Genomic DNA, 22312 nt, shown 5'->3' with positions numbered 1-22312 from the left:
TACAATAATGTAATGATAGTTTTTATTTGTTAAACCAGTGTCAGAAGTAGTGATAGTTGTGTGGTTTTGTCGATTGCCCTCTTGGACCTTTAAGTAATTCAGAAAAAAAAAGCCTTATAGATACTTGACTACTTCCTTTTTCTAATCAACTTTCCAGTAACTTAATCTTAGTTTAAACCAGCAGTTCTGTGAAGATCTCAGACGTTTATTAGATGTTTGCATTGCAAATTCATGTTTGCAACACAACAAAATGTTCAAAATATCTGTTAGAATACAGATAACAGATACATTTAATTAATTTAGACAAATATCACTTTACATCAGCATTATTGCTTCAGTGTAAGCGGATGGGGAATAATTTTTTTCTATCCTGATTTTTGATGCCAGCTGTACGTAGACAGAGTAATGTGCACAACGAACTTGAGAGAGAAAAGTGCTCTGAGGTCACTGAGCTTCCACTATAATCCCAATGGAGGTAATGTACACTTGATTTGCTTCATCTAAGCCTGCAGAGTGTGGTGTAACATAAGAGGGCAGCTAAATTCTTCCAAGTCATCTGAGCTGTGCATTAAACTGCTATTAGAGCAACATCCAGCTATTTTCTATTTGCATGAAAATCACTAATTTTCCCAATGTAGATAAATGATCATAGCATTTTTACTGGCAAATATTTGGTTATTTGCTGGACCTTTATCATTAAAGCAAAAGTGCATCCACTTTTCTCTGCCGTTCTCCTTTTTGTGAAGAAAGTGGGAAAATGAACCTGAGATGGTGACCCTGTTTATTTATAGATTGATAGGATACATTTTATGGTTTGCTCCTGTCTCAAAAAGATTGTTGCCTTAAAAACACTCTACTATTGAGACTGCTAGTGACAGGAAGTACTCTGGTGCTTTATAGTACCAGGAAATGTTCTAACCAGATAACATATTTTTCTATTCCACCAGGGAAAGTGTTCAGCTTTTATACACAGCTATCTGACAGCTCACAAGTAGTACCATCACTACTCTTTGTTGTACTCAGGCAGAATAAAATACAGTAAATTTTTTGAAATCTATACATGTGGACGGAACTGCATTTTTATTTTTCAGGGGGGGAAAAAGAGAATTTCATTGTCAGGGTAGGAACTCTTCTACATCATATTTAAACTGTAAATTATCTCCAAACAGAATATATGTTCCTGGGGTTTTTTTATGCCTCCGTCAAACACAAAGCTTAAAATGGAAAGCAGAGTCATCTGGGTTGCCCTAAAAATGTCAGATAGCATTAAAATACTTGCTGCAACTCTCAACTGGGCCATTTAATGAATTTATGAATGAAATTATGAAATTATGGTAGTCTCAATATTAGAGCAGTTCTTCTAAACAGATACCTCCCATCAATAAAAAATGAAATTATAATACCACAATGAGCAGAATATAAGAAAACAATAAGGTTAAGGTAAACAAAGTTATCTGAACTAGAATATTGAATATCTTATTTTTTGCTGTGGTAAAAACCTCTGTCAGAAAAGTATTTAATCAAATTCATTTTTCAGTTTTGGTTTCAGTTTTCAGTTTTGATTAACAGAAATTCTAAAAGGACCTTCCAATGTCAGAAAAGGTTCAGCTTTCAGAAAATTTGGTTTTAACCCTGGCATGTACATTTATTTTATGAAACCATTTTGACTATGTTTGTGCTATTCCTTACTTTCCCAGGCCTACACATGGCTTCAAAAAGAGATGGGTCCAGAAACAGATCCAGTGGTCATCGTCCGATTTATTGGCTCTAGCCAGCTCTCCACCGACCTACGAACCCTTCTCCAGAGCATCTGTGAGCAGATTGCAATAAACTACCGCTGCCTGATTCACTTCTTGCCTAACAAGATTCAGGAGATGAGGGAGCTTCTAATCAACCTCCTTGGGGAGTCATCCTTCCACAGGCCCCTTGTCATTGTCCTGGATGCCATGGAGCAACTCTCTGACGCTGACGAGGCCCGTAAGCTGTGGTGGCTTCCCGTACACCTGCCTCGCACTGTCCGCATAGTTGTATCAACACTGCCCAACAAACATGGTATCCTGCAGAAGCTGCGTCATCTCATTCATGATGAAAGGTACTATGTGGAGTTAATCCAGCGAGACCGAAAGGTCTGCAGCCAAATGTTAAAGCAGCAGCTGCTCGGGGTGAAGAGGAAGGTAACGTCAGGCCAACAGATCTATGTCAATGAGGCACTTGCCAAGTGTACTTTACCCATGTTTGTCAACCTCATCTACAGAGAAGTAGTTCATTGGAGGTCTCACAAAGATGTCGATGACAAGTCTCTGTGCTCAACAGTACACGAAAGCATTGAGCAGCTCTTCTATTCTGTGGAGAACAAGCTGGGCCAACGATTTGTCTTCAGGGCATTAGGATATGTCACCATGGCAAAGGCAGGGCTAACGGAGGTTGAGTTAGAAGACATCCTATCTCTTGATAACATTGTTCTTGGAGACGTCATAGTACCAAGTTACCTTAAAAATCCACTAAGGATTTCCTACGACCTAGTTGCTAAACTCAAAGAAGAGCTTGAAGGCTATCTGGTTGAGCGGCAGGTGCGAAATGTCACACTGATGGTCTGGGCCAACAGGCACCTACATCTCATCGCCCAGAAACTCTACCTCAGCAATGAGGAGGATGTACATCAAATGCACAGCCTCCTGGCTGAGTACTTCCTAGGAGCATGGTCAGGAGGGAGGAAGAAGATCTTTACCTATGACAATAACCATTTCACTTCCCTGAATATTTCACACCACAAGAACCCTCATCATCAACAGTCACATGAAAAAACGTCCTCTGATAAATACTCATACGACAGACAGACTCCTGAACAGCCTTGGGTGTTCCAGTGCAACCTACTGGAGCCTGACATCTTCTTCGTCAATCACAGAAAGATGACAGAGCTGGTGTACCACCTGACCAGGAGTGGCCGGACAGACGATCTCATGTTTGGTGTCATTATGAACTTCAGCTGGCTTTACACAATGATCAAGATTGGTCAGTTTGACAAGGCTATAACAGATATTGATCTTGCTTACACCTGCAGCCAAGAAAAGGAGCTAAAATTTCTGGCCACCACTCTCCGTAGCATTAAGGTGAAAGTACTAAAGAACCCTGCATCACTGTCTGCAGAACTGCAGCAAAGGCTTCTGCCAGTTGTCACCTCCCTGCCTAAGCTCAGACACCTTCTCCTGGAGTGTGACAAAGATGGTCCCAAGTACTGCTCTATTGTGCCTCTCCACTCCTCTATGGACGTAACCTACAGTCCAGAGAGACTTCCTCTTTGTTCCAGTTACATACAGATCGTGGAGATTTTACCCACTCTAGCCCCCAACATAGTCCTTGTAGCACTGGAAGATGGATCTATCAGCACCTGGGATGTAGAAAGCAGGCAGCTCCTTCGGCAGATTGACACAGCCAGATCTGTCGTGCTGGGAATCAGGCTAACCACCGATGAGAAGTACCTGGTGGTTGCCACAACCAAAAATACTCTGCTCATCTATGATAATCACAAATCCTGCCTTTTATCAGAGGTTGAAATTAAGGGGTCAAAGCACAGTGGTGTTGCTGGGGGAGTTGCTTTCATAAACGGTTTTACCCTTTCCACCCACCATGCACTTGCGTGGCTTGAGGCTAGTAAGGATGTCAGTGTTATTGACCTTGTTTACGGCTGGCCCCTCTACCAGTTCCATTGCTGGTATGAAGTAACCTGTGTCCAATGCTCGCCAGATGGCATGTACGCCTTTTGTGGCCAGTACCTGAACACAACATCAGTCTTTCATCTAGGAAATGGAGAAAAGTTGTCCACTGTGACATCAGAGTTCTCTGGGGGGTTTGTCAAGTCTATCCTTGTACTGGACACTCTTAACCAAATGGTAATGATTGACAATGAGGGAAGTCTGTCAGTGTGGAACACCAAAGAGATAACCAACCCGAAGCTGATGGAGGATTACGATTGCAGGGGGGATGAAAGCGAAGTTGTGGGTATTGAATTATCTGAAGATCAGCGTTCCATTCTGATTTGCAAGGCCAGTAGTATTGAGGTTCTGGATACAAAAGTATGGAAAATGCTGGAGAAATTCAAAGCTAAACGTAGTGAGCGATTTGTTGCTGCTGTTCTCTCCAAAAACGGGCAAAGCATTGTTGCCTCAATGGAGAATACTTCATCTATTTTTGTCTGGAGGAGAGACAGTGGGCAGTGCATGGCCAGCCTGATTGAGATCTCAGGAGCTATTGTGAAACTCATAAAATCAGCCCACCACAACCTACTTCTTTCTGTAGCCAGCAGCGGCGTTTTGTCTGTCTGGGACATTGACATAATCACAGCCATGTCTAACATTGATAAAACAGGCAAGAAGATCCAGACGCTACAGCTGACTGGGCGAGAGGACTATGTATTCACCATGGACGGCTCAGAGGCAGTCCACAAGTGGAACTTTAGCACCGGGTTTATTGAGACGGTCTTCAAACACGAGGGCATGGTGGAGAACTGTGTCCTCACCTCCTCAGGGGATCTCATGGTGACTTCGGACGACAAGTCCAGTCAGTATATCTGGCAAACCAACACCGGAGAAAACATCTTCCGCATAAACGGACAGAGAATCTCACAGCTGCTGATCACCCACAATGACCAGTTTGTGGTTTCTCTCTGTGAGCAGAATGCCTCAAGAGTCTGGAGACTGGCTACTGGGCACAAAGTCTGCAACATTTTAGTCAGCCTTCAGAATGCACTTATCACTACAGCAAACACTTTCCTGGTGGGCACTTCCAAGAACAAACTGCTTGCTGTGAGTCTGTGGTCAGGCAGTGTATCAAAGAAATTTGTCTGCGATGATGGCATTACTATTGTCAACTTCAAACTCATTCCAGACTGTCCAGATTGTGCGGTCTTTATCACGTCCACAGAAACAGTCTTCATCTGGAGTGTGGCAGACGAGTCAGTCTGCAGGAGAGTCCAGTTGCCGGCCAACTTCCTTAAAAATCTCGAAGATTTTCAAATCTCACCCAATGGAAAGTTAGGAATAGTCTCCAAAGGTGATGAGAACATTAACGTCCTGGATCTTCACAGCGGAAAGCTACGGCTTGTCCATGCAGCCGGTATTATCTGGCGTCAGAAATTATCAAGAGACGGCCGCTACCTTGTGTATGTTTGTTTCCGCAACTGTGATGAGGATGACGAGGCCGGTGTGGTGTCCAATTTGATCGTAATGCGTCTTGCCGATGGCAAGAGCATCGGCACATGCTCACTTTACAAAACTCCCACCTTCCTGTCCCTGTCCCAGCGTGCACTAAACATCATCATCGGCTTCGAGGATGGTAGCATTGGCACATACACGGTTGTGGACCGCGTGGACGCCGCCCTTAAGATAAAGATAGCCACCTCCAACAGCCGACAGATTGTCAACAACGCTTCACAGAAGGTGCGCCCCAAATGTGGCAACCATTCATTCAAGTCCGTTGCCGACTGCATCTGGAGGGAATCGACGGAAGTCTTCTCAAGGGACAGCCCCATTAATGTGTCAGACTCAGGAGAAGGTGAGTCGACAACACCTACAAAGAAGGCTGAACTGCTGCAGTGAGAGTTTGGGGGGAGTTAAGACAGGAGACAGGGGTAAAGAGGTAGGAATCTCTGGGGTTGCAGTTGATTCTTGTTTACAGCCACGTGATTCAGCTGCAGATGTCAGCCCTGTGGGTAGTTATTGGGTTGACAATTTTAACGCTGCACTCAAATGATGTATTACTTACTTCCAACATATGATACACTTTCTGTTAGTTTTAAACATGAAGACTGTTAGAAAAAATGTTCTGTTTTGCAAAACAAAAAAAAGTATATTCTGTATTAGTTTACCATTATGTGTCCTTTTGCATTTGAAGAACAAAATTCGTACCAAAATGTCTCGTTTCCAACCCAGTGATCTTTTGTGTCCACAGTTTGTTAGCCACCTCTGTTATTTTCTTTTCTTCATAAACATTAAGCCATAATGTCATTCCTAAAAGAGTACATCCATGTTTGTATTAATATCAGGTGGTACTGTACAAAAAGGATGAACAAATGTACAGAACATATCTCATTTTGGCTGCTGCAATTTGTGCAACTCCTTAAAAATGTTACGTTGTGCTTAATGCAATCAAAGTGAGTGCCTGGAAATAAAAATAAAATAAAAAATTGCTCATCACGTGCAGATCACAAAATTAACGAAAGTGCAGGGACTTTGTAAACATAGTACACACACTGTTGTATATTAATTGCATCTGATGCCAATTCTACTGAAACCCAGTCAACATCAGGAGAGAACTGCAACGCAACTCTGAGGATTGATTGCTTTATAGTTTTTGGAACTGTTTACATAGATTTTAATATAGGTTTACCTGCTGTTCCATCAATTCGCGTGCAGGTAGTCTTTATGGGGAACACCACTATTGAGCATACAGTGTAGCATAGCACCACGCACATTAACGCCTTAACTTGTGTACTTGCTTTAGGTTCTGTGGAGTCTGTTTGTCCATTATAAAAGGACAGAATGAGTTTTACATTAAAAACTTGGCCAAGTGAGCATATTTAGAGGTTTAGTCGATAGGTGGATGCACTTTAGGAGTGGTTTGTGAGATAGTTATATTTATTCAGCAGAAATATATGAATTACAAAAAATGTTTTAGATTTTTCTTTTAAAGCAATTATTGGCTCGGTTTACAGATGTATATAGATCACAGTATTACAGAAGAATACCTAAAGAATGGAAGATGGAGACATCTAAACAAGCTTTTTGAGATGAAGTCTCTGTTGTAATATAATTTTGCAAATGTGGGGGGAAAAAAAGGTTTAGTCCTAGCAAAAAAAAAGTGTGTTTGTGAACATCTGAGCACAGATTAGTACATTTTTAACGAATTGCCTAGACTTATAATTAAAAAAAATCTTCACAGCTTTACAAAAAGTGGCACAGGCTTCATAGTTCTTGTATAAAACATCTAAAATATAACATAACAGAATATGTCATTTTGTTCTGAAATAGATTCCAGTTTTTATGTTGTGTCTAGGCATGGGCCGGTCTCTCATTTTAAGGAACGTAGTTTTAAAAACCTTTCCTTTTCAATTATGTCTAATATCGTAGCTCACAACAGTTATATTTCTGTATTTGAAATTGAGAAATGTGTAAAATGTTAAAAAAAAAATAGCACAAGGCAGAGAAGAATGCAACAGAAAGTTACCTAATAATAACTTTAGGAATGCCAAACTCAAACATCAATACAATTGGCACCATGCAACAATACAAGACAAGACAACTGGCACAAAGGGCACAGTAGCACCAGTCTTGTTTTTCAAAGTTCATAAAGTGAAAATGTATGTGAAAATTTACCTAGTCAGTTAGAGAAAGCCAGGAGAAATGTTGCCTGCAAGCAGAACCTTGGACACCTGTTAAACTGATGCCCTCTGGAGATTATTTATTTATTTATTTATTTATTTATTTATTTATTTATTTATTTATTTATTTAGCACCACTCAGTTGCAATTTCTGTTCTGGTTCAGACAAGTACTGGTGTTCACAGGTATGCATCAACATGTTCTTCCCAAAAACTTTGATCAGAATAGTCTACTGTAAATTAGCAAGTCATGCAGCAATAGTGGAGGTCTACTTCAGTGTTTCACCTACACTAGTTATGTAAATGAATTAACAGAGGGTACTAAAAATAAAAATAAAACATGTAAAAAAAAAAAAAGCCTTCTCTTATTTGGTAAACTTTATATTCACAAAAACTTCTGTGATAGGCTTAATGGTCTGGCTGTTTACTCCCTGCTTAAGCTGTCTGCTCGACCTGTGGCATGAACTGTGTTGTGTTGTGTTGTCCTCCCTCGGGTTTGTTGTTTTTTTTGTTTTTGTTTTTTTTTTCCAGTTGTTATGAAACAATTGAAATATGGGAATCCGAGACTTTCATTGTGTCACATTTAAGGTAAAAACTGTTTTCAGCCAGCTCACTTCTTTGGGGCTCATTCATGTTTGCTGCATGGATGATCTATTTAGCAAAAGTTATACCTCCTTCATTATTTATCTGAGTTGCTAATAAGGTGCCATTTTCATTCAAGAAAAGTGTATTTTTATGTTATTTCATGCTTTAAGTGTTAAAAATGAGCAATTAAGATATCATATTTATATCATATTATATTGGAATTATATATATCCCATTGGAAAATTATATATTTTCCAATGAATATATTATGATTTTTGGAAAACCCTTGATTTGGGAAGTGAACATTTTTATCATGCAGTGTTTTCTCTTGTTGTGTTTGACCACCTAGTGACAAAGGAAAGGAAACCTTAAAACTTCTACTCTTGCTAAAATATGGCGCCCACCACTCTAATAAACATTAGGAATTACCATGTGAAATAAACCACATACTGTGAAGCTGGCAACATTACTTTACAAAAAGCCAAAGATAAAATATACATATTAATCGCAACGACATTTTGTGCAAATGTATGTATAATTTTAGCTTCTTTACCTTTTAGATTTTTTTCTACAAATACTTCAAAACTGGCTTAGCTCCCTAATGTTTAACACGACACAAAGATAAATGTCAGTTGAATGCTTGAGATTGAATTTGAATTTAAAACTGCATTCAAAACTGAAATATATAAATATTAATAAAAAATGAATATATCTATTGGTTGTAAATTCCTTTAATGGCCTAATTACCCTAAAGACTGTTCTTTAGAGTATGTGTCCATCAAAATACTTGATATATTGAAAGATTAATATAGCATTTTCATACTTATGGTATGTTTTTAAATTAAAGTCACCCTAGATTTTCTGAGTTTGTTTTAAGCATTAGTTTTAAACCCATGATTTCTGCCCAGATTTATTGTACCATCAGTGTTTCACACCGGCCCATGCCTACTATAACCACGTCCAGCACCGTACTTAAGAGCCAGTAAAACACAAAGTGCACGCTTTGTTATGAAAAGAAACATGAACAAATGTGTCTTATACACGCTGGTGTTTATATGCTCAAAGGTATGTCAAACAATAGCACATGTACGGAGCATGTAGTGTATACATACGGACATTCTGGTCGGTCGGTAGACCTGATACAGGCTGAAATGAAGATCTGCAGACAATCTACACAGTTTGGGGATTTCTGAGGCGATTACATATCCTTAAATGAAATTTTATTTTGATCTCTGATTAATCAAATATTCCTTATTTAAAATATATATTAAAAAAACACACAATTTCAACCACTTACAACCACTTTGTAAGGGCTATACCATCCTAATATAAGTTTACCAGTTTTGAATGGCCCTTGGGAAAATTTCAAACGGGGTAAAAGCACCGAGCTTTAACATTTCCTGCAAACTCAAGAGTTAAAAAAAAAACAGAAAGAGATTCAGTTATGTACTTGCCAAAGTTTTAATTATCGGTTATTTTTATTTCATGACTGTCTCACTTGTTTTATAAGGCTTGTACTGTAATTATATTGTTACCAAACTGTTGAAGTGTTCGACTGTGGTTATGTTAAGAGAAAATGTGCTATCTTTGCTAAAAAGTCTAAAAGAGTCCTCCTACAAAAAATATATCGGAATGCCAGTTTAAGAGTATATTTGAATGTGTCCATATGGAAGCCAGTAAATGGTACTATTATGTATTATGTTATGTAACTTGAATGACTTTCAACAACTTACATGTTTGCAACTTATAGTTGGCATACTGGTAATGAATGTTTCTATGGTATTCTTTTTATTGTCAGGACTGATGTACCTGTTTAGAGATTTATATTTTCATAAATGTTGTACTTACATTTTGTTACAGAGTTGTTTAACTGTAAATAAAACAGAAAAGAAACTTATGTCTGAAGCAATATGAACCTAGTGTGTATGCATTGTTTGTATGAAACATTTTACTGTAATAAAATGGTTCACTTTTTGCCTCCACGTTGCTCTTGCACATTTCTTTTGCTTTCAACGCTAATTGTGTTCAATTCGGTGTGGAATATTCTAATTCTCATTTGAAATTGATTTTTTTTCTTTTCTTTAAAATGTGCTACTTGGCAGCCACAGATTCTTCCAGTCTTTCAGAATGAGAATATGTTTTACTTCCAAGGCCACATTACTTGAAAAATTTTCCATTCTCATAAAGTAAAGTGAAAGAGAGCTATTATTAAAAATTGCCAGTGTTCAGCTCTCAATCACGATGCTAGTTGTGAGCTAAAGAGCTCAGGCTAAAGTTAGCTTTTAAATGGAGTTACTCAGTCATAAAATCCCCTATGTGGGTGCAAATGGGTGCATAGTTAGGACAGAACTATTTCTTTTGATAAATCTAGACAAAAGAACAACGTTAACAAATTCCGACAGGCAGAAAATAGTATTCTGACACAAACAAATCAACCTCCAAAGAGGTATTAGCTGACAACGTGGCGACGATTCATTCCTCTGGTCCTGTGTCAGGACTGTGATTCATTGCATACACTGCTTATCCCCTGCTAATGTTTTATTAATCTGCACAGCTCCTCTTTGGCCCTCCTCTTGTCCCCTACAAACACCATACAACAAGTCCGAAACGACTTCAGAGGGCTGGGTGAGATCGATCAACACCGCTTTGAAAGGTCTGACTGCTCTGAAAGCAAAGTGGCAATGAGAAAACACAAACACTGTCAACATCTTTGAACAGACAGAACAGAGCTGTAAAATGATTTGATGGGCCAGTAAATTGCCCTCCTGCGCTCGGTACCCAATGCCAGACAACCGTGGTGAACAGTCCTGCAACGCCGGCTGACAGCGCGTCACGATAATTAGACGATGCATGAGCCGCACACCTTCACGCTGACCTGCGCCGAGCACAACAAGCTCGCAGAGTAAAGTCGCCGACGCTCCAGCTATGATTGGCCGACAGGACCCTGTTGCTTTGTCGCTACCACTTTAATTTCCCAGCGGCGGCACTCTAATGAGGGCGTGCGGCTAAAGTGGGTGGGTGTGTGTATGCTCTGTTGCCACGACAACCGCAGGTTGGCTGCAGGCCCGGGGCCTCTGCCACGCCTCTCGCTGTATCGATGGTGAGCTCACGGCTGTTGCGGGCGGCGAGAGCTTCACTGTGGCGAGCACATTCCACCTGCAGAGCCACGCAGCCATGTAATTACACCGGTTGTTTGTCGAACACGGGTCAAACACTTTGTACAGTGTGACTTTATTTACCCAGGCTTAAAATAGCCGCTTTCTTGTCGGCGGCGTTAATTCCATGAGCCAGAAGGTTTTTGTAGTCATTGTGCTCACCTGTAACCTGTATTTTGTGTTATGAGAAAGACTGAGTCACCCTTATTTACCTTTCGCCCTCCATATCTGGCTCAACAAATCCACCGGGCATGATTAGGCGGTTTTAGCCTCTATGTGCCGAAGAAGTATAATATTACAAAGCGTCAATATATTTCATCTGTGAAAACCAGGACTGATTCCATCCCTGTTATCTCGTCTTTCTGCATACCCCCCGGCCCCACTGCATCAAGGCAAGACCTCAGAAAAAGATGGCTACCCGTGGGCCTTGACCTAATTCCTATGAAGTATGCTGGGAGGAGAGATGCTTGTGTTTGGTAAGATCTGTCTCAGTTTCAGGTAAAAAAAAATAAAGTTGTACATTACAAGAGGTCTTCGCTTTAAGAGGACTTCCCTTGTTCATTCACATTTAAAACCAAACCTGACTCACTTTCATATTTCATAGAGGGATTTTCGGCAATGCACAGGAACATGTCCTGTTTGTGTCTGTTTTCCCCCGCCTCTCACCCACGGGAAATATCAACCAGTCTCCTCCAACCCTGCAATTAATAAAAACTGTCAAATAAAACTACATTTATGCTCACTGAAGCTGTCCAAACACTTGCTGAATGATGAATCAGAGGAGACCGTCTCCTGACCAACCTTAAGCTAATATTAGCACACAGACTTCCTGATGTTTAGCAAACAGGTATGACCTATATTATACATGCTTTCCTGCCTTCCATTCATCTGTGTCCTACTTCCATTCTTCACAGAATACTTTTTGCAAAAAAAACCCCGAAAGCCTTCTAAAAAAAAACAAAAAAAACAAAGAAAAGGCCGAAGTCAGTAGGTCTCCACGCCGTTTGAAATGTCCAAGTTGCCTCTGCTTCACATTTCATATTCCACATTGTCATATTTTTTCGTCTCCGACTGGATGTTGGCTGCCTTACTGTCAGCCGTGGTCAGAGGAGGAAAGATGTGCCTTAAATGACAATGTGACTCTGAAAAGAATTGTGATTCATTCATCACCACACTTAAAACACACCTATACGGAACTAATTCCCTGAAACAAAAAGACAATAAAAGCTTGTAATCACTGTCAACCTGCATGCAATCATGTGTTTGTTTCTGCTATTAGGACAACATCGCATGGTTCATGTGGAAACACTGAAACCAGATTTTTCAGAACTGTGTCAAGCTCAGACCGACTTCTTGTCTGGTACGTCACAGAAAACAACCCAGATGTCTGCACTGTAAATAAGATTTCTATTAGTGTCACTACTCCTTAGATCTGATAAAACTATCAGAAAACTTAGATCTGATCATTTTAATTATTTTTCCATTGCATTTACTGTTTAATCTTTTAAAAATACTTAGCTTTTGAACTGTGATTCCTCTAAATGTAAATATTTCTCCCTGAGTTTTCTTTCTCCTTTCTTTTCTAGTGTCATTTTAACTCCCAAGGGTTCAAATATGTTTTGTTCCACCTGTGTCCCTTTGTCACAAAAATAGCTGTTAACTGTAAATAATTTTTTTTTCCTCATTTATTTTTTACAAATGCCACAATTAACTTCAGTCACACATTAAAAAAAAGAAAAAAATTTCGTCATATAATCGTAGAATTATTTTTTTATTATTATTATTTGTGCGATGTTGAAATTAAAAACAAAAATTCCTTCCCATGTATGCAAAGTGGTTGATTAAAGTTGTATTAAAGTTTCTTGACAGACAAACAAGAGACCGTAATGAGATTGCAATATGTGAAATGTATGGAAAAGTAAAAAGAAAAACAAACTGAAATTAAATTGCAAAGGTATTGTCATAAAAAAATTTATTTTTCACTGATACTGAGTGGCACAAAAAAAATCAAAAACAGATGCTAGTTGCTATATTTATTTAAAAAAGACTTGAAAATCTGTATTAGAAAAAGAGAAAATTCTCCCTAAAGTGCACAAACTGGCCAAATTTAACTCAAGTCACATAAAATAACATTTAACATTTGGGTTAAAATAACATTTTGAAAACGTGCAGCTAGGCCAAGTAGAGCTGACTATGGTGAGCCAGTTGTAGAGAGCTATTTTTCCTCTTTAATCACAGCCGAGTCATATGACCCTCTGTGGTGACTGAAGGAAAGGAGGCTCAGGTTAAGCTGCGTCATGCTGGACGCGGGTTACGAGGTCAAACAGGAAGTCCTGCGCAGTTTGGGTATTAGTCAGGACTGGGGTAGAGCGAGATTAGAGGTATGTGGGCGAATGGACTGTATTTACACAATGACACTTGGACTATCAGATCAAAAAATACCTTGCCTCAGGATTTAAAAAAAACAAAACAAAGATAATGTGAAACTAACATGGATATTCAAAACCAGGACTGCCTGGAAGAAGAGGTTATACTTTTCAATGGGACTTTCTCAGTTGATGACAAAGCCTTTTGCATATTTGTATTAATAAAATCAGAAACAAACTTCACTTGCTTCTATTTTTACATTTTGCTGCCAGACTCTGAGTTTAGCTCTTGGTCAAAAAACCCGGGAAGAAGCTTACATCATTTTAGTTTTGGATTCATACATCCGTTAGCTTCTTTTCATTTGATCGAGTCACAGAGGTAAAAGATCCAGAGGAGATTCGCAGACATCTTTCTGCTCCACAAAACTCTCTCTTTTTTTTTTTTTTCCCAAGGGACGTTCAGAGACCAGAAACCTGGCAAACAGAGTCTTGATCAAAAACCTCAAACATCCACCGACTCCTTGGAAAGCAAAAGAGTGGTGACTCTACTTAAAGCTCTCCTTGGATAACAGATTTTGCTGCCCTATCTCTGAAGGTTAGCTTACCCACTTTAAGGAGTTAGTTCATTTAAGTTCTTTGCATCCAAGAGTTCCTTCATTTAGTCATGAACCAGGTCTCACGCTTATAACTGAGGATCAGGATGCAGATTTATCATCGGTCCACCAGTATCTTGAGTTCAGTACTTGAACTGCTGTGTTGGAGGAAGAGAAAAGGCACATACCTCTTATTTCTCGCTGTCTGAGAAACTGTTATTTCATGATAATAAGCAATTAACATAAGTATCGACAAAAATGTCCACCTAAACATTTTTTTGACTGCTGCCTCTGAGACCCAGCTACAGATTAAGCAGAAGATGATGGATGGACGGATCATTTGAATAAATACACGATTTCACAGGTCATTATTTAGCTCATATTTAAAATAAAGTCATACAAGTATTTTTTTTTATTATTATTTAAGCAAGAATTTGGAAAAAAAAAGTAAAAAAAATAAACAGGATTGGGTTAACAGACTTTAACATTTTTACACATATTTATAATTAAGACTTTCTGACCTTTTGTTGTTCCAGAGCCAAAATATTTAATTTTCAAATTTAGTTAAATATTTATCGATGCAGTGTCGATAAATGCGAACAAATTCTGAAAAAAAGAAGGATCAAAAGGACAAAACAAATCATTATAATGCATTATTGTGTCTTCATCATTTTTTCCATGTATAAAGTTTGAGTCTCCAGATATATTAAATTTAGTACTAATGAGGGTAAAATATAGCTTCTGAAACTGTAAAGTTAGATTACCCCTGCTTTAGAACACAACATTAAACTCAACAAGTAAATAAATAAAAATTATTTTAAATGTGTTTATTTCTTCGACAGAAATAAAGTGGCATTAATACGGAATGAAATTAGGGCAACTCAAAAAAGCACAAAATTCTGACTTCAATCTGATATTTTATTAAAATTCGGATTTTAATTTAAGAATAGTCAGGTTAAAATCTGAATTATTATCCCCCGGAGTCCCTGAACCTCTTCCGCACATACCATGCTATCAGTTTCTAATGTATTTTATTCAACAGTGGATGGGATAAAAATAGTTTGTGTTTTAATTTGAAAGGCTCAACCGGAAACCACCGTGTTGCCGCAAATTCAACTTCACTGCTCTGCTTTCCACTAGTTCTTACAGACTAACTAACTAACCAACCCATCAGCAGACCGAGTCCACACAGGAAACATGGGACTGCGGAGTCACCGAGGGGGGGGACTCTTCTCAGCGACCCACCACAGTAACTCTGGCCGTCCTGGAAAAGAAACCTCCATCTTTTCTTCACCTGTTTTTTAGACTTTTTCACTCGGCTGAAGGACCGGAAGAGAGCGGGAGACGTTAAATGACATCCGTGTGTTTCTGATACCTGAAGCAAATTAAAGTGCCACACCTTCACTTTGGACGACAGGTAGGCTCAAACTCTGTTTTATTTTTACTTTAAATAATAATAATAATGAAAAACTTACGTTTAATTGCGCTTCATGGTGAAGTTAGAGTTAGAAAGAGAAGTTGAACAGGAGTTATTAGACATTACTTAACGCAGCGTCGACAGGTGGACGGTATTAGCCATATGGCAGAAAACAGCATCACTTCCTATCAAGATCTAATAAAACACTGCGGTAACAATAAAGGCTGACATTTATTGCAGAAAACCTATCTATGGTTAGCTTTTCTTCAGAGGTGTCAGTATACACCTGTTGCGCATCATGAATATTTATAAAAGCGTTACAAAATACTAAATATATGCGTTATTTATAAGTAAAAGCGTCACAAAAAAGTAAATACGCGCGTCATTCATAGATAAAGCGGGCGTTTTACAGCTTTCCCCATTTGATGGTGGTAAAGTTTAATGACTTTTATATTTTGACTTTTATACTTTGTTTTTGGTGTTATCCTGCTCCATGGGGAGTCAGGAACATAAAAATTTCCATAACAGAGGGCTGGTGTAGAGGTGAAGTTAATGAGTGAAAGCAGGGCTGCTGTTTGGTTGCTCCTGATAGGTGGAGGTGGGGCAGGAGGAGGTGGTCCTGCACACATGGCTGGCCTTGGCTTGTGTTTGTTCCTCTAACATGAGGCTGAACCCTGGACCAGAACAAACTGATGTATTACAGCGGTGTAATGCATCACTTGGTGTCCTGAAACTGCAGTGGCAGGTTTATTTGACAGAGTTGTGTTGTGGGTTGTCTAAGCCTCTCTCTTTTTTTTCTTTTTTTTTTCTGTGGCCTTTAGTGGCAGCTCAGTGCTTAAAACAAAGTATTAAAAGTGGATGCAAATGAATCTGCTCTGTGCTTTGTTGCTGCTGAGCTAGGGATGACGCCTGCAACAGGATGTAAACCTGAGCTCAGCGCTGTTGTTTACATTGTCATCAGATATCGGGTTGCACAAATGGTGTGCTAGAGGTGAGGGAGGTGTTGTTCTGCAATAGTGGGAAAACCAGTTTTCTTCTTAAAAAACTATATTACAGCACAGGAATTCAAAACTACAAACATTCAAAGCTCAAAAGAAGTGAAGTGTTAGCTAGTGTTAGCTCTTGAGAAAGTGCTCCCCCTTGCCCCCCTTTCACTTTCCCACATTTTGTGAAGTTAGTTGACATTTTTCTGATAAGGCAACATAAAAAAAACATAACATTTTAAAGAGGAATGAAACCAAACATAGGTTCACTTTTATTTATTTTTTTATTTTTTTTACAAAGACAATCTGAAAGGTGTGGTGTGCATTTGAAATCGCCCCCAGCCCTCTCCAACGCACACACAAACACGCCTTTGCTGTTACATCTCGAAAAGAGTTTTTCGCATTTTTTGTTGCAAAATTCCATCAGTGCTGTTGAATTTGATGGGCAGTTGGACTTTGACCATGTCTTTATAACGACTATAAAAATACCTTTAAATACGATGACTGGTAATACTTAAAATTATATTGAGAGCAACATTTTTAGGCTATGATATTTTTGATATAAGACAGATACTTACTCCTTCCCATCTCTCGTTTCATACACATGCTCATCTTGTCTGATGCCTGAAACTCTCTAGTATCAAGTTAAGAGACTAAACTTCATTGTTTTTGGTTAATCGTATAAAAGTCCAGAAAAACAACCAAAATGAATTTGAACCAAAAACCAACCAAAAACAACCTGTAAGAAGCATCATGCAAATAACAAATTCCTAATTTTTTTTATTGGTTTAATCCCAGAAAAATATTATGTCCATTCCAGTGGATGTTGCATCAGAAGGGGTTATGTGGCTCTACCATGTGAAATCCAAATAAAATACGTTGAAGTTTGTGGCTGCGATTTGACAAAATCCAGAAAGTTCCAAGATGTCTGATAACTTTTGCATGGCAATGTAAGATTTTAGTTTCAAATTCATTTTGGTTGAAGGTCAGAATAATTTTGAGGAAACATTCATGCTCGTTGTCTTGGTAATTATTCTGCAGGGCTGTGAAATTAACTGGAAAATACCAGCAGCAGCAGCAATTTTCACAATCAGTATAATCACTATAATTGTTGTTTATCGAACAAAAGCAATAAGTTGCCTCCTTCAGCTTTTCAGACAAAAGATGCTTTACATCATTACAAATGTTTGGTCCATGTAAAAAATATTGTGCGTCGTCTTTTATTTTGTTAGGGTTTCGAAAAAACGCCTCATCTCTCTGTATTTACTCCGAGTTGAAGTAACATGTTTCGTCTAACGTCCAGGATGGTCATTTGGTAAATGTTTAAAATCTGACAATCCTTCTGTTTTATCTCCATTTAACATGATTTGTGTAGAGATTGTGTTTTCTTTCTTAATGTTGTTTTTCTGGACTTTTATATGATAGACCAACATAAAGGATTGCATGATTGTAGACTGGAAGGAAAATGTGAAGTGTTTTTCAAATACTGTGCAAGTAAAAATATGGCGAGTGTGTTGTGCGTTTGTGTTTAGCACCTTTACTCTGATTAACCAAAATGACACCCAGTGCATCCTGCAGAAGTCACCTAACTACATCTGCATTATGAACACAAAGTAAAAACTAACGCTGCACATCATCCTCATGACGAAGCATGGTGGTGGCAGCATCATGCTGCCACCACCAGTTCCTTTCTGCAGCAGGAACAGGCGGATTCAGTAGGACTGAATTCATATGCACGGCAACTTTTCTGATTATCATTCACAAAAAGAAAGACAACTTGTTTCTACTTCACAATTCTGCACTGCTTTACATAAAATCCTCATGAAATAAATTAAAGTTTGTGATGATTGTAATAACTTGTGCCCGGTAGTTCCTAAGAACACGCTGATCTTCACTTTCTACTGACCTGAGCTTTACCAGCCGTGCATTATTTAAAGCGGCTCTGCAGACTTGTTTTCCCTCTGAAGAAGAGTTCAGGGCTCCTGGGCAAGGAGGAAAACAAGCAGCAGGCCTGTTTGCAGTGTAACACAGAAGAGGGCAGAGCTATTGATAAGTGTGGGCTGCTGGGTAATACAGAAGAGACGGGACTTGTTTACTGTAGACTGCCGCCCGGGGCCGTGTGAGGGAGGCATGTTAGGAGACGGCACATCGCATTACACCCACAGAAAGACACCGGCAGAGTCAGTCGGCTTCAGCACGTCTGAAATCTGTAGACGGGTTGTAATGTTTTCTCAGCGCGAGCTTTGTAGAAATTTATCTTCCATATGACTCACCCTGAATGCTCTTCCCTAATCACATCAGGCCTATTCAAATCAGCCACCTCGAGGTCACACTGCTGAACACACCTGTCAAACACTCAGATCTAAAAGCTGCCGTCTCGCTCCGACCGAGCGTCGACTTCTTTCCGTACCGTGACACACGTTTAATAGTTTTCCTGGGCTTTTCTGTGCGAGCTGTAATTGAAAAAGTGACACACTAAAACGAATCAGATGAAAAGCTGCAGTTCCTTTATGGGACGCATTATCGGGTCAGGAAGGGGTATCTCATCATCTGCTGTGATAAGTTATGAAAAGCAGTACAAAGCTGCGGCTGAGGCTGCGTCATTTTTCTGTCACTACAAAGACTTTGAAATACAGTGTTGACATCTTAGCTTGGACCTAAAAGCCTTCCAGCTGATAAGAGGTTTTAAAATGAAGCATCTTATCGAAATGCTGCGGTTTGCTTTCAGCTGAGAGTCACACAAGCAGCAGGCGGCAGGGAAATACTGTCAATAAGGGGGATTGTTCTCGGCATTACTGCAAGACTTCAGGTTTGTTACTTGAATGTTGGAAAAGTCCAGTTGAAGCCAGCTTAAACTAAAAGCCTGTCAAACCTGTGAAAAGTTTTGGTGGATGGTCAAACAAATCTTTTAATTTGTGTGATCGTTCACACAAATTAAAATAATCTGCACACATCAGATGAGTCTTAAAGCTACAGCTTGATGCCTGCCTCGTGTGAGATTACATGTTCTCTGCCAAACTGTAGTTGGTGGTGACTTTTGGCAGCAGGGAAATAAACCTGTAAAGAGTTTTTTTTTTTTTATTTATGTATTTGTTCACTGGAATTAGGAACAACAGCGGCTAACTCCACATTCACACGAGAGCCACTTTAAAATGCTTAGAACTGTCTGTTTTGATAGTTCAAACACCAAATATACTTCTATATGCATTAATATGTACATTAGAAACAGTCTTAGCACATTTCTAGAATCTAACATCTATGCTCTTTCTTATCTCTGCTCTTGGGGATACAGCCAATTGGCACCAAGGAAACTGAATAGCGCCCGGACTGGCTGCTTTGCAAATGCCAGCCAGTAGTGTGTCAAGTAGCATTGTGCAGGTATTCTAGCTTCTCAAGTTGCATTTTTTTTTTTTTTAGAATATTTTAGGTTTGCTCAACAACATTTTTTTTTATAAAATGATGAACTTTCCGCAAATCTGTGAAAAATCTTTGACTATTGTCATGGGACTTACTGTACAACACATTTAGAACGTACAAAAGTTATCGTTGTTGACACAATTATTATCGTATATAAATACTAGATGATAATAACCTGTAATGTTGTGCATGTATTGTGCTGACTGCAGTAGGGTTTTAGGCTGCGACGGAGGACTAGACTTTTCTACATTCATTTTCCATATCTACAGAAAGCTTGGATATTCTCTGATAATTTTTGCAAGAAAAACATAAATTTTTATGATTAAAAGCATACACTTACAACATTAAGATTAAGATATTCTCTGAAATTGTGAAGTCAAACATTTGTGACAAATAAATCTTTTAGGATTTAGGTGATACTTCTGGATATTTTCCAAAGTGTAAGGCGTTATGTTGGTTTTGGAAAGACAGGCCTCAGACAGTGAAGAAAACCTTTCTGATACAGGAGAAAAGCCTGGATGTTCCACTTACACTTTGGAAATTTACCCAGATGTTCAATTCCTGAGTTCACTATTAAACTTGAAGCATCTCTGTTGTCTTTTGTTGCAAATGTCTGACTTTACAATCTCAGGAACTGTTTTTCTAACCTAAATAAAAAAAAAAACTTCTGAATATATATATTTCAGAAGTTAAAGACCTGGTCAAGTCATAAACAGAACCATTTGAATATATTGTCTCAACCTGAGGCGATACTGTAGACAGACTGTCTAAGCTTCTTATTGTAAAGGGTGTCACAGGAAGTTATTTCTTCCTTAATTAACACTGTCAGGAAGATGAAGAGCACAGGGAAATAGCTACACGCTATAATTCCACCAATTATAATAGGTTTACAGCCATTCATAACTCTAGGTCAGAGTTGCAAAACATGTTTGACAGCAATGAAATTAAATTAACAACATGAAGTATCTTGATCCAAAGGCAACAATGAGTTTAAAATTTGCCCTGCTTTGCATTAGAGTAGTATAACGAGTCGGAGCAGATGACTTGTTTTATCCCTGTCTCCCTCTGGGCTTTTGCTTCCTTTTGCAACGTTGAGACAGAGAAATAATCTTCAAAGTGCCGTTCCTCAAGACTTTTTGAAAATCTAAAACACAGTCATACAGCAGATTTGACTCTTTCGAAAGGCTTTAAAAGAAAACTCGACGGTTCCTACAAACCTTCACAACAAGAGCCTTAAGCTTATGCTGCACCATCGACTTCAAATAGTTTATGGTAAAACTAATTAGAACAGTTTATGGTGCTCTCTGCTCATGAAAACATGACAGCCTGAATGGTTGATGCTTTGTTGAGGCCACAGACTGTATTTAGTCGCTGACAGATATTATGTATTACAGGAGACATTGTATGAAAATACTATTACTACAACATCTCAACTTAAAAACATCTCCTCTTGTGCCACTCCTTGGTGTCCAAAATTTGAGAGAAATTAGTTTAATACTGCTAACATGCATACAGAACAATTTTTGCCTCTAAGGGTGGAAAATTATACTTAAATACAATAAAAAGCTGTTGTCAGTTGCCAATGTTTTCGGTCCACACCTACTAAATTATCTTATTGTAAAGCTGGCAGCAAGTGCAGTTCTTCTCTCCCATGTTTAGCGATTGAAGCTTGAGAAATAAGGTGGTAAAATGGCCATTTTTATCTCTTTGTCACACTCCTACTACGACTGCCAAACCGCCGATGACCGCAGTCACAGTTGTCACTACCAGTCCGTCTCACAACAGCAAGGCGGCACCTCGCTCCTCACGCCTTGAATCCCACTGGGATCTCACCCTGGCGTATTTGTAAGGAAAGACCATGCAGGGAAAGAAAAAAAAAATGCAGTGCCTACAAAGAGGACACGTTAATGGAGAAGCAGCTTCGGTGTGCCATCTGTCCCTGCAGAGGAGGTGATCAGAAAAGCCGAACAAAGCCACGAGCATCGAAAGCAGAAGGAAGGTTTACCTCAAGCAGAAAACGTCATGTGTGTATCGGCTTAATTCAAGTATTTGAAGGAGCTTAAATACTTTGTGGTATGGACATCTGCAGCCAGTTCCTCCTATTATATAAAACTGGGATGCTGTAATGTGGCCCAGAATAATAAATATTGGGATTCTGGTAGAAGTTAGCCTAAATGAGGCTGATCATTTTTATTTTGTTCTGGTTTTTCTTTGCTCTATTAAATCCCAGCCTGACATCATTGAACTACACGTAAAAAATTCTCATTAAATGGGATGATAAAGTCTGTGTATCAGTTATCTTAGAGACCTAAACGTCACCTGGGAAATTTCACAATACGTTTTCAGTCTCTGTAAATTCCAGACAAACTTTCTTAAAATATAATTCAAACTCCAGAATTTTATGGCAGGTAAATTGTTTTAT

General features: G+C 38.9%; 2 protein-coding genes across 8 annotated transcripts in view; both read left to right on the top strand.

Moving 5' to 3' along the window:
- The window catches only part of nwd2 (NACHT and WD repeat domain containing 2), a 44925-nt gene extending 35547 nt beyond the window's left edge, over window positions 1–9378 (top strand). For all 7 annotated transcript variants that reach the window (XM_016671081.1, XM_016671077.1, XM_016671080.1 and 4 more), the window contains one exon: window positions 1698–9378. In XM_016671081.1, coding sequence (XP_016526567.1) covers window positions 1698–5594 — 3897 coding nt within the window. In that variant the 3' untranslated portion in view covers window positions 5595–9378. The remainder of the gene's footprint in view (window positions 1–1697) is intronic.
- Window positions 9379–15201: 5823 nt separating this feature from the next.
- Window positions 15202–22312, top strand: part of LOC103137540 (uncharacterized) — a 25256-nt gene continuing 18145 nt past the window's right edge. The window contains exon 1 of the mRNA XM_007551325.2: window positions 15202–15490. The gene's annotated coding sequence lies outside the window, so the exon portion shown is untranslated. The remainder of the gene's footprint in view (window positions 15491–22312) is intronic.

This window comes from Poecilia formosa, unplaced genomic scaffold, assembly GCF_000485575.1.
Source record: "Poecilia formosa unplaced genomic scaffold, Poecilia_formosa-5.1.2 Scaffold41, whole genome shotgun sequence".
Lineage (NCBI taxonomy): Eukaryota > Metazoa > Chordata > Actinopteri > Cyprinodontiformes > Poeciliidae > Poecilia > Poecilia formosa.
Note: the sequence above shows the minus strand (reverse complement) of the source record. Positions and strands in the feature narration are given on the sequence as shown.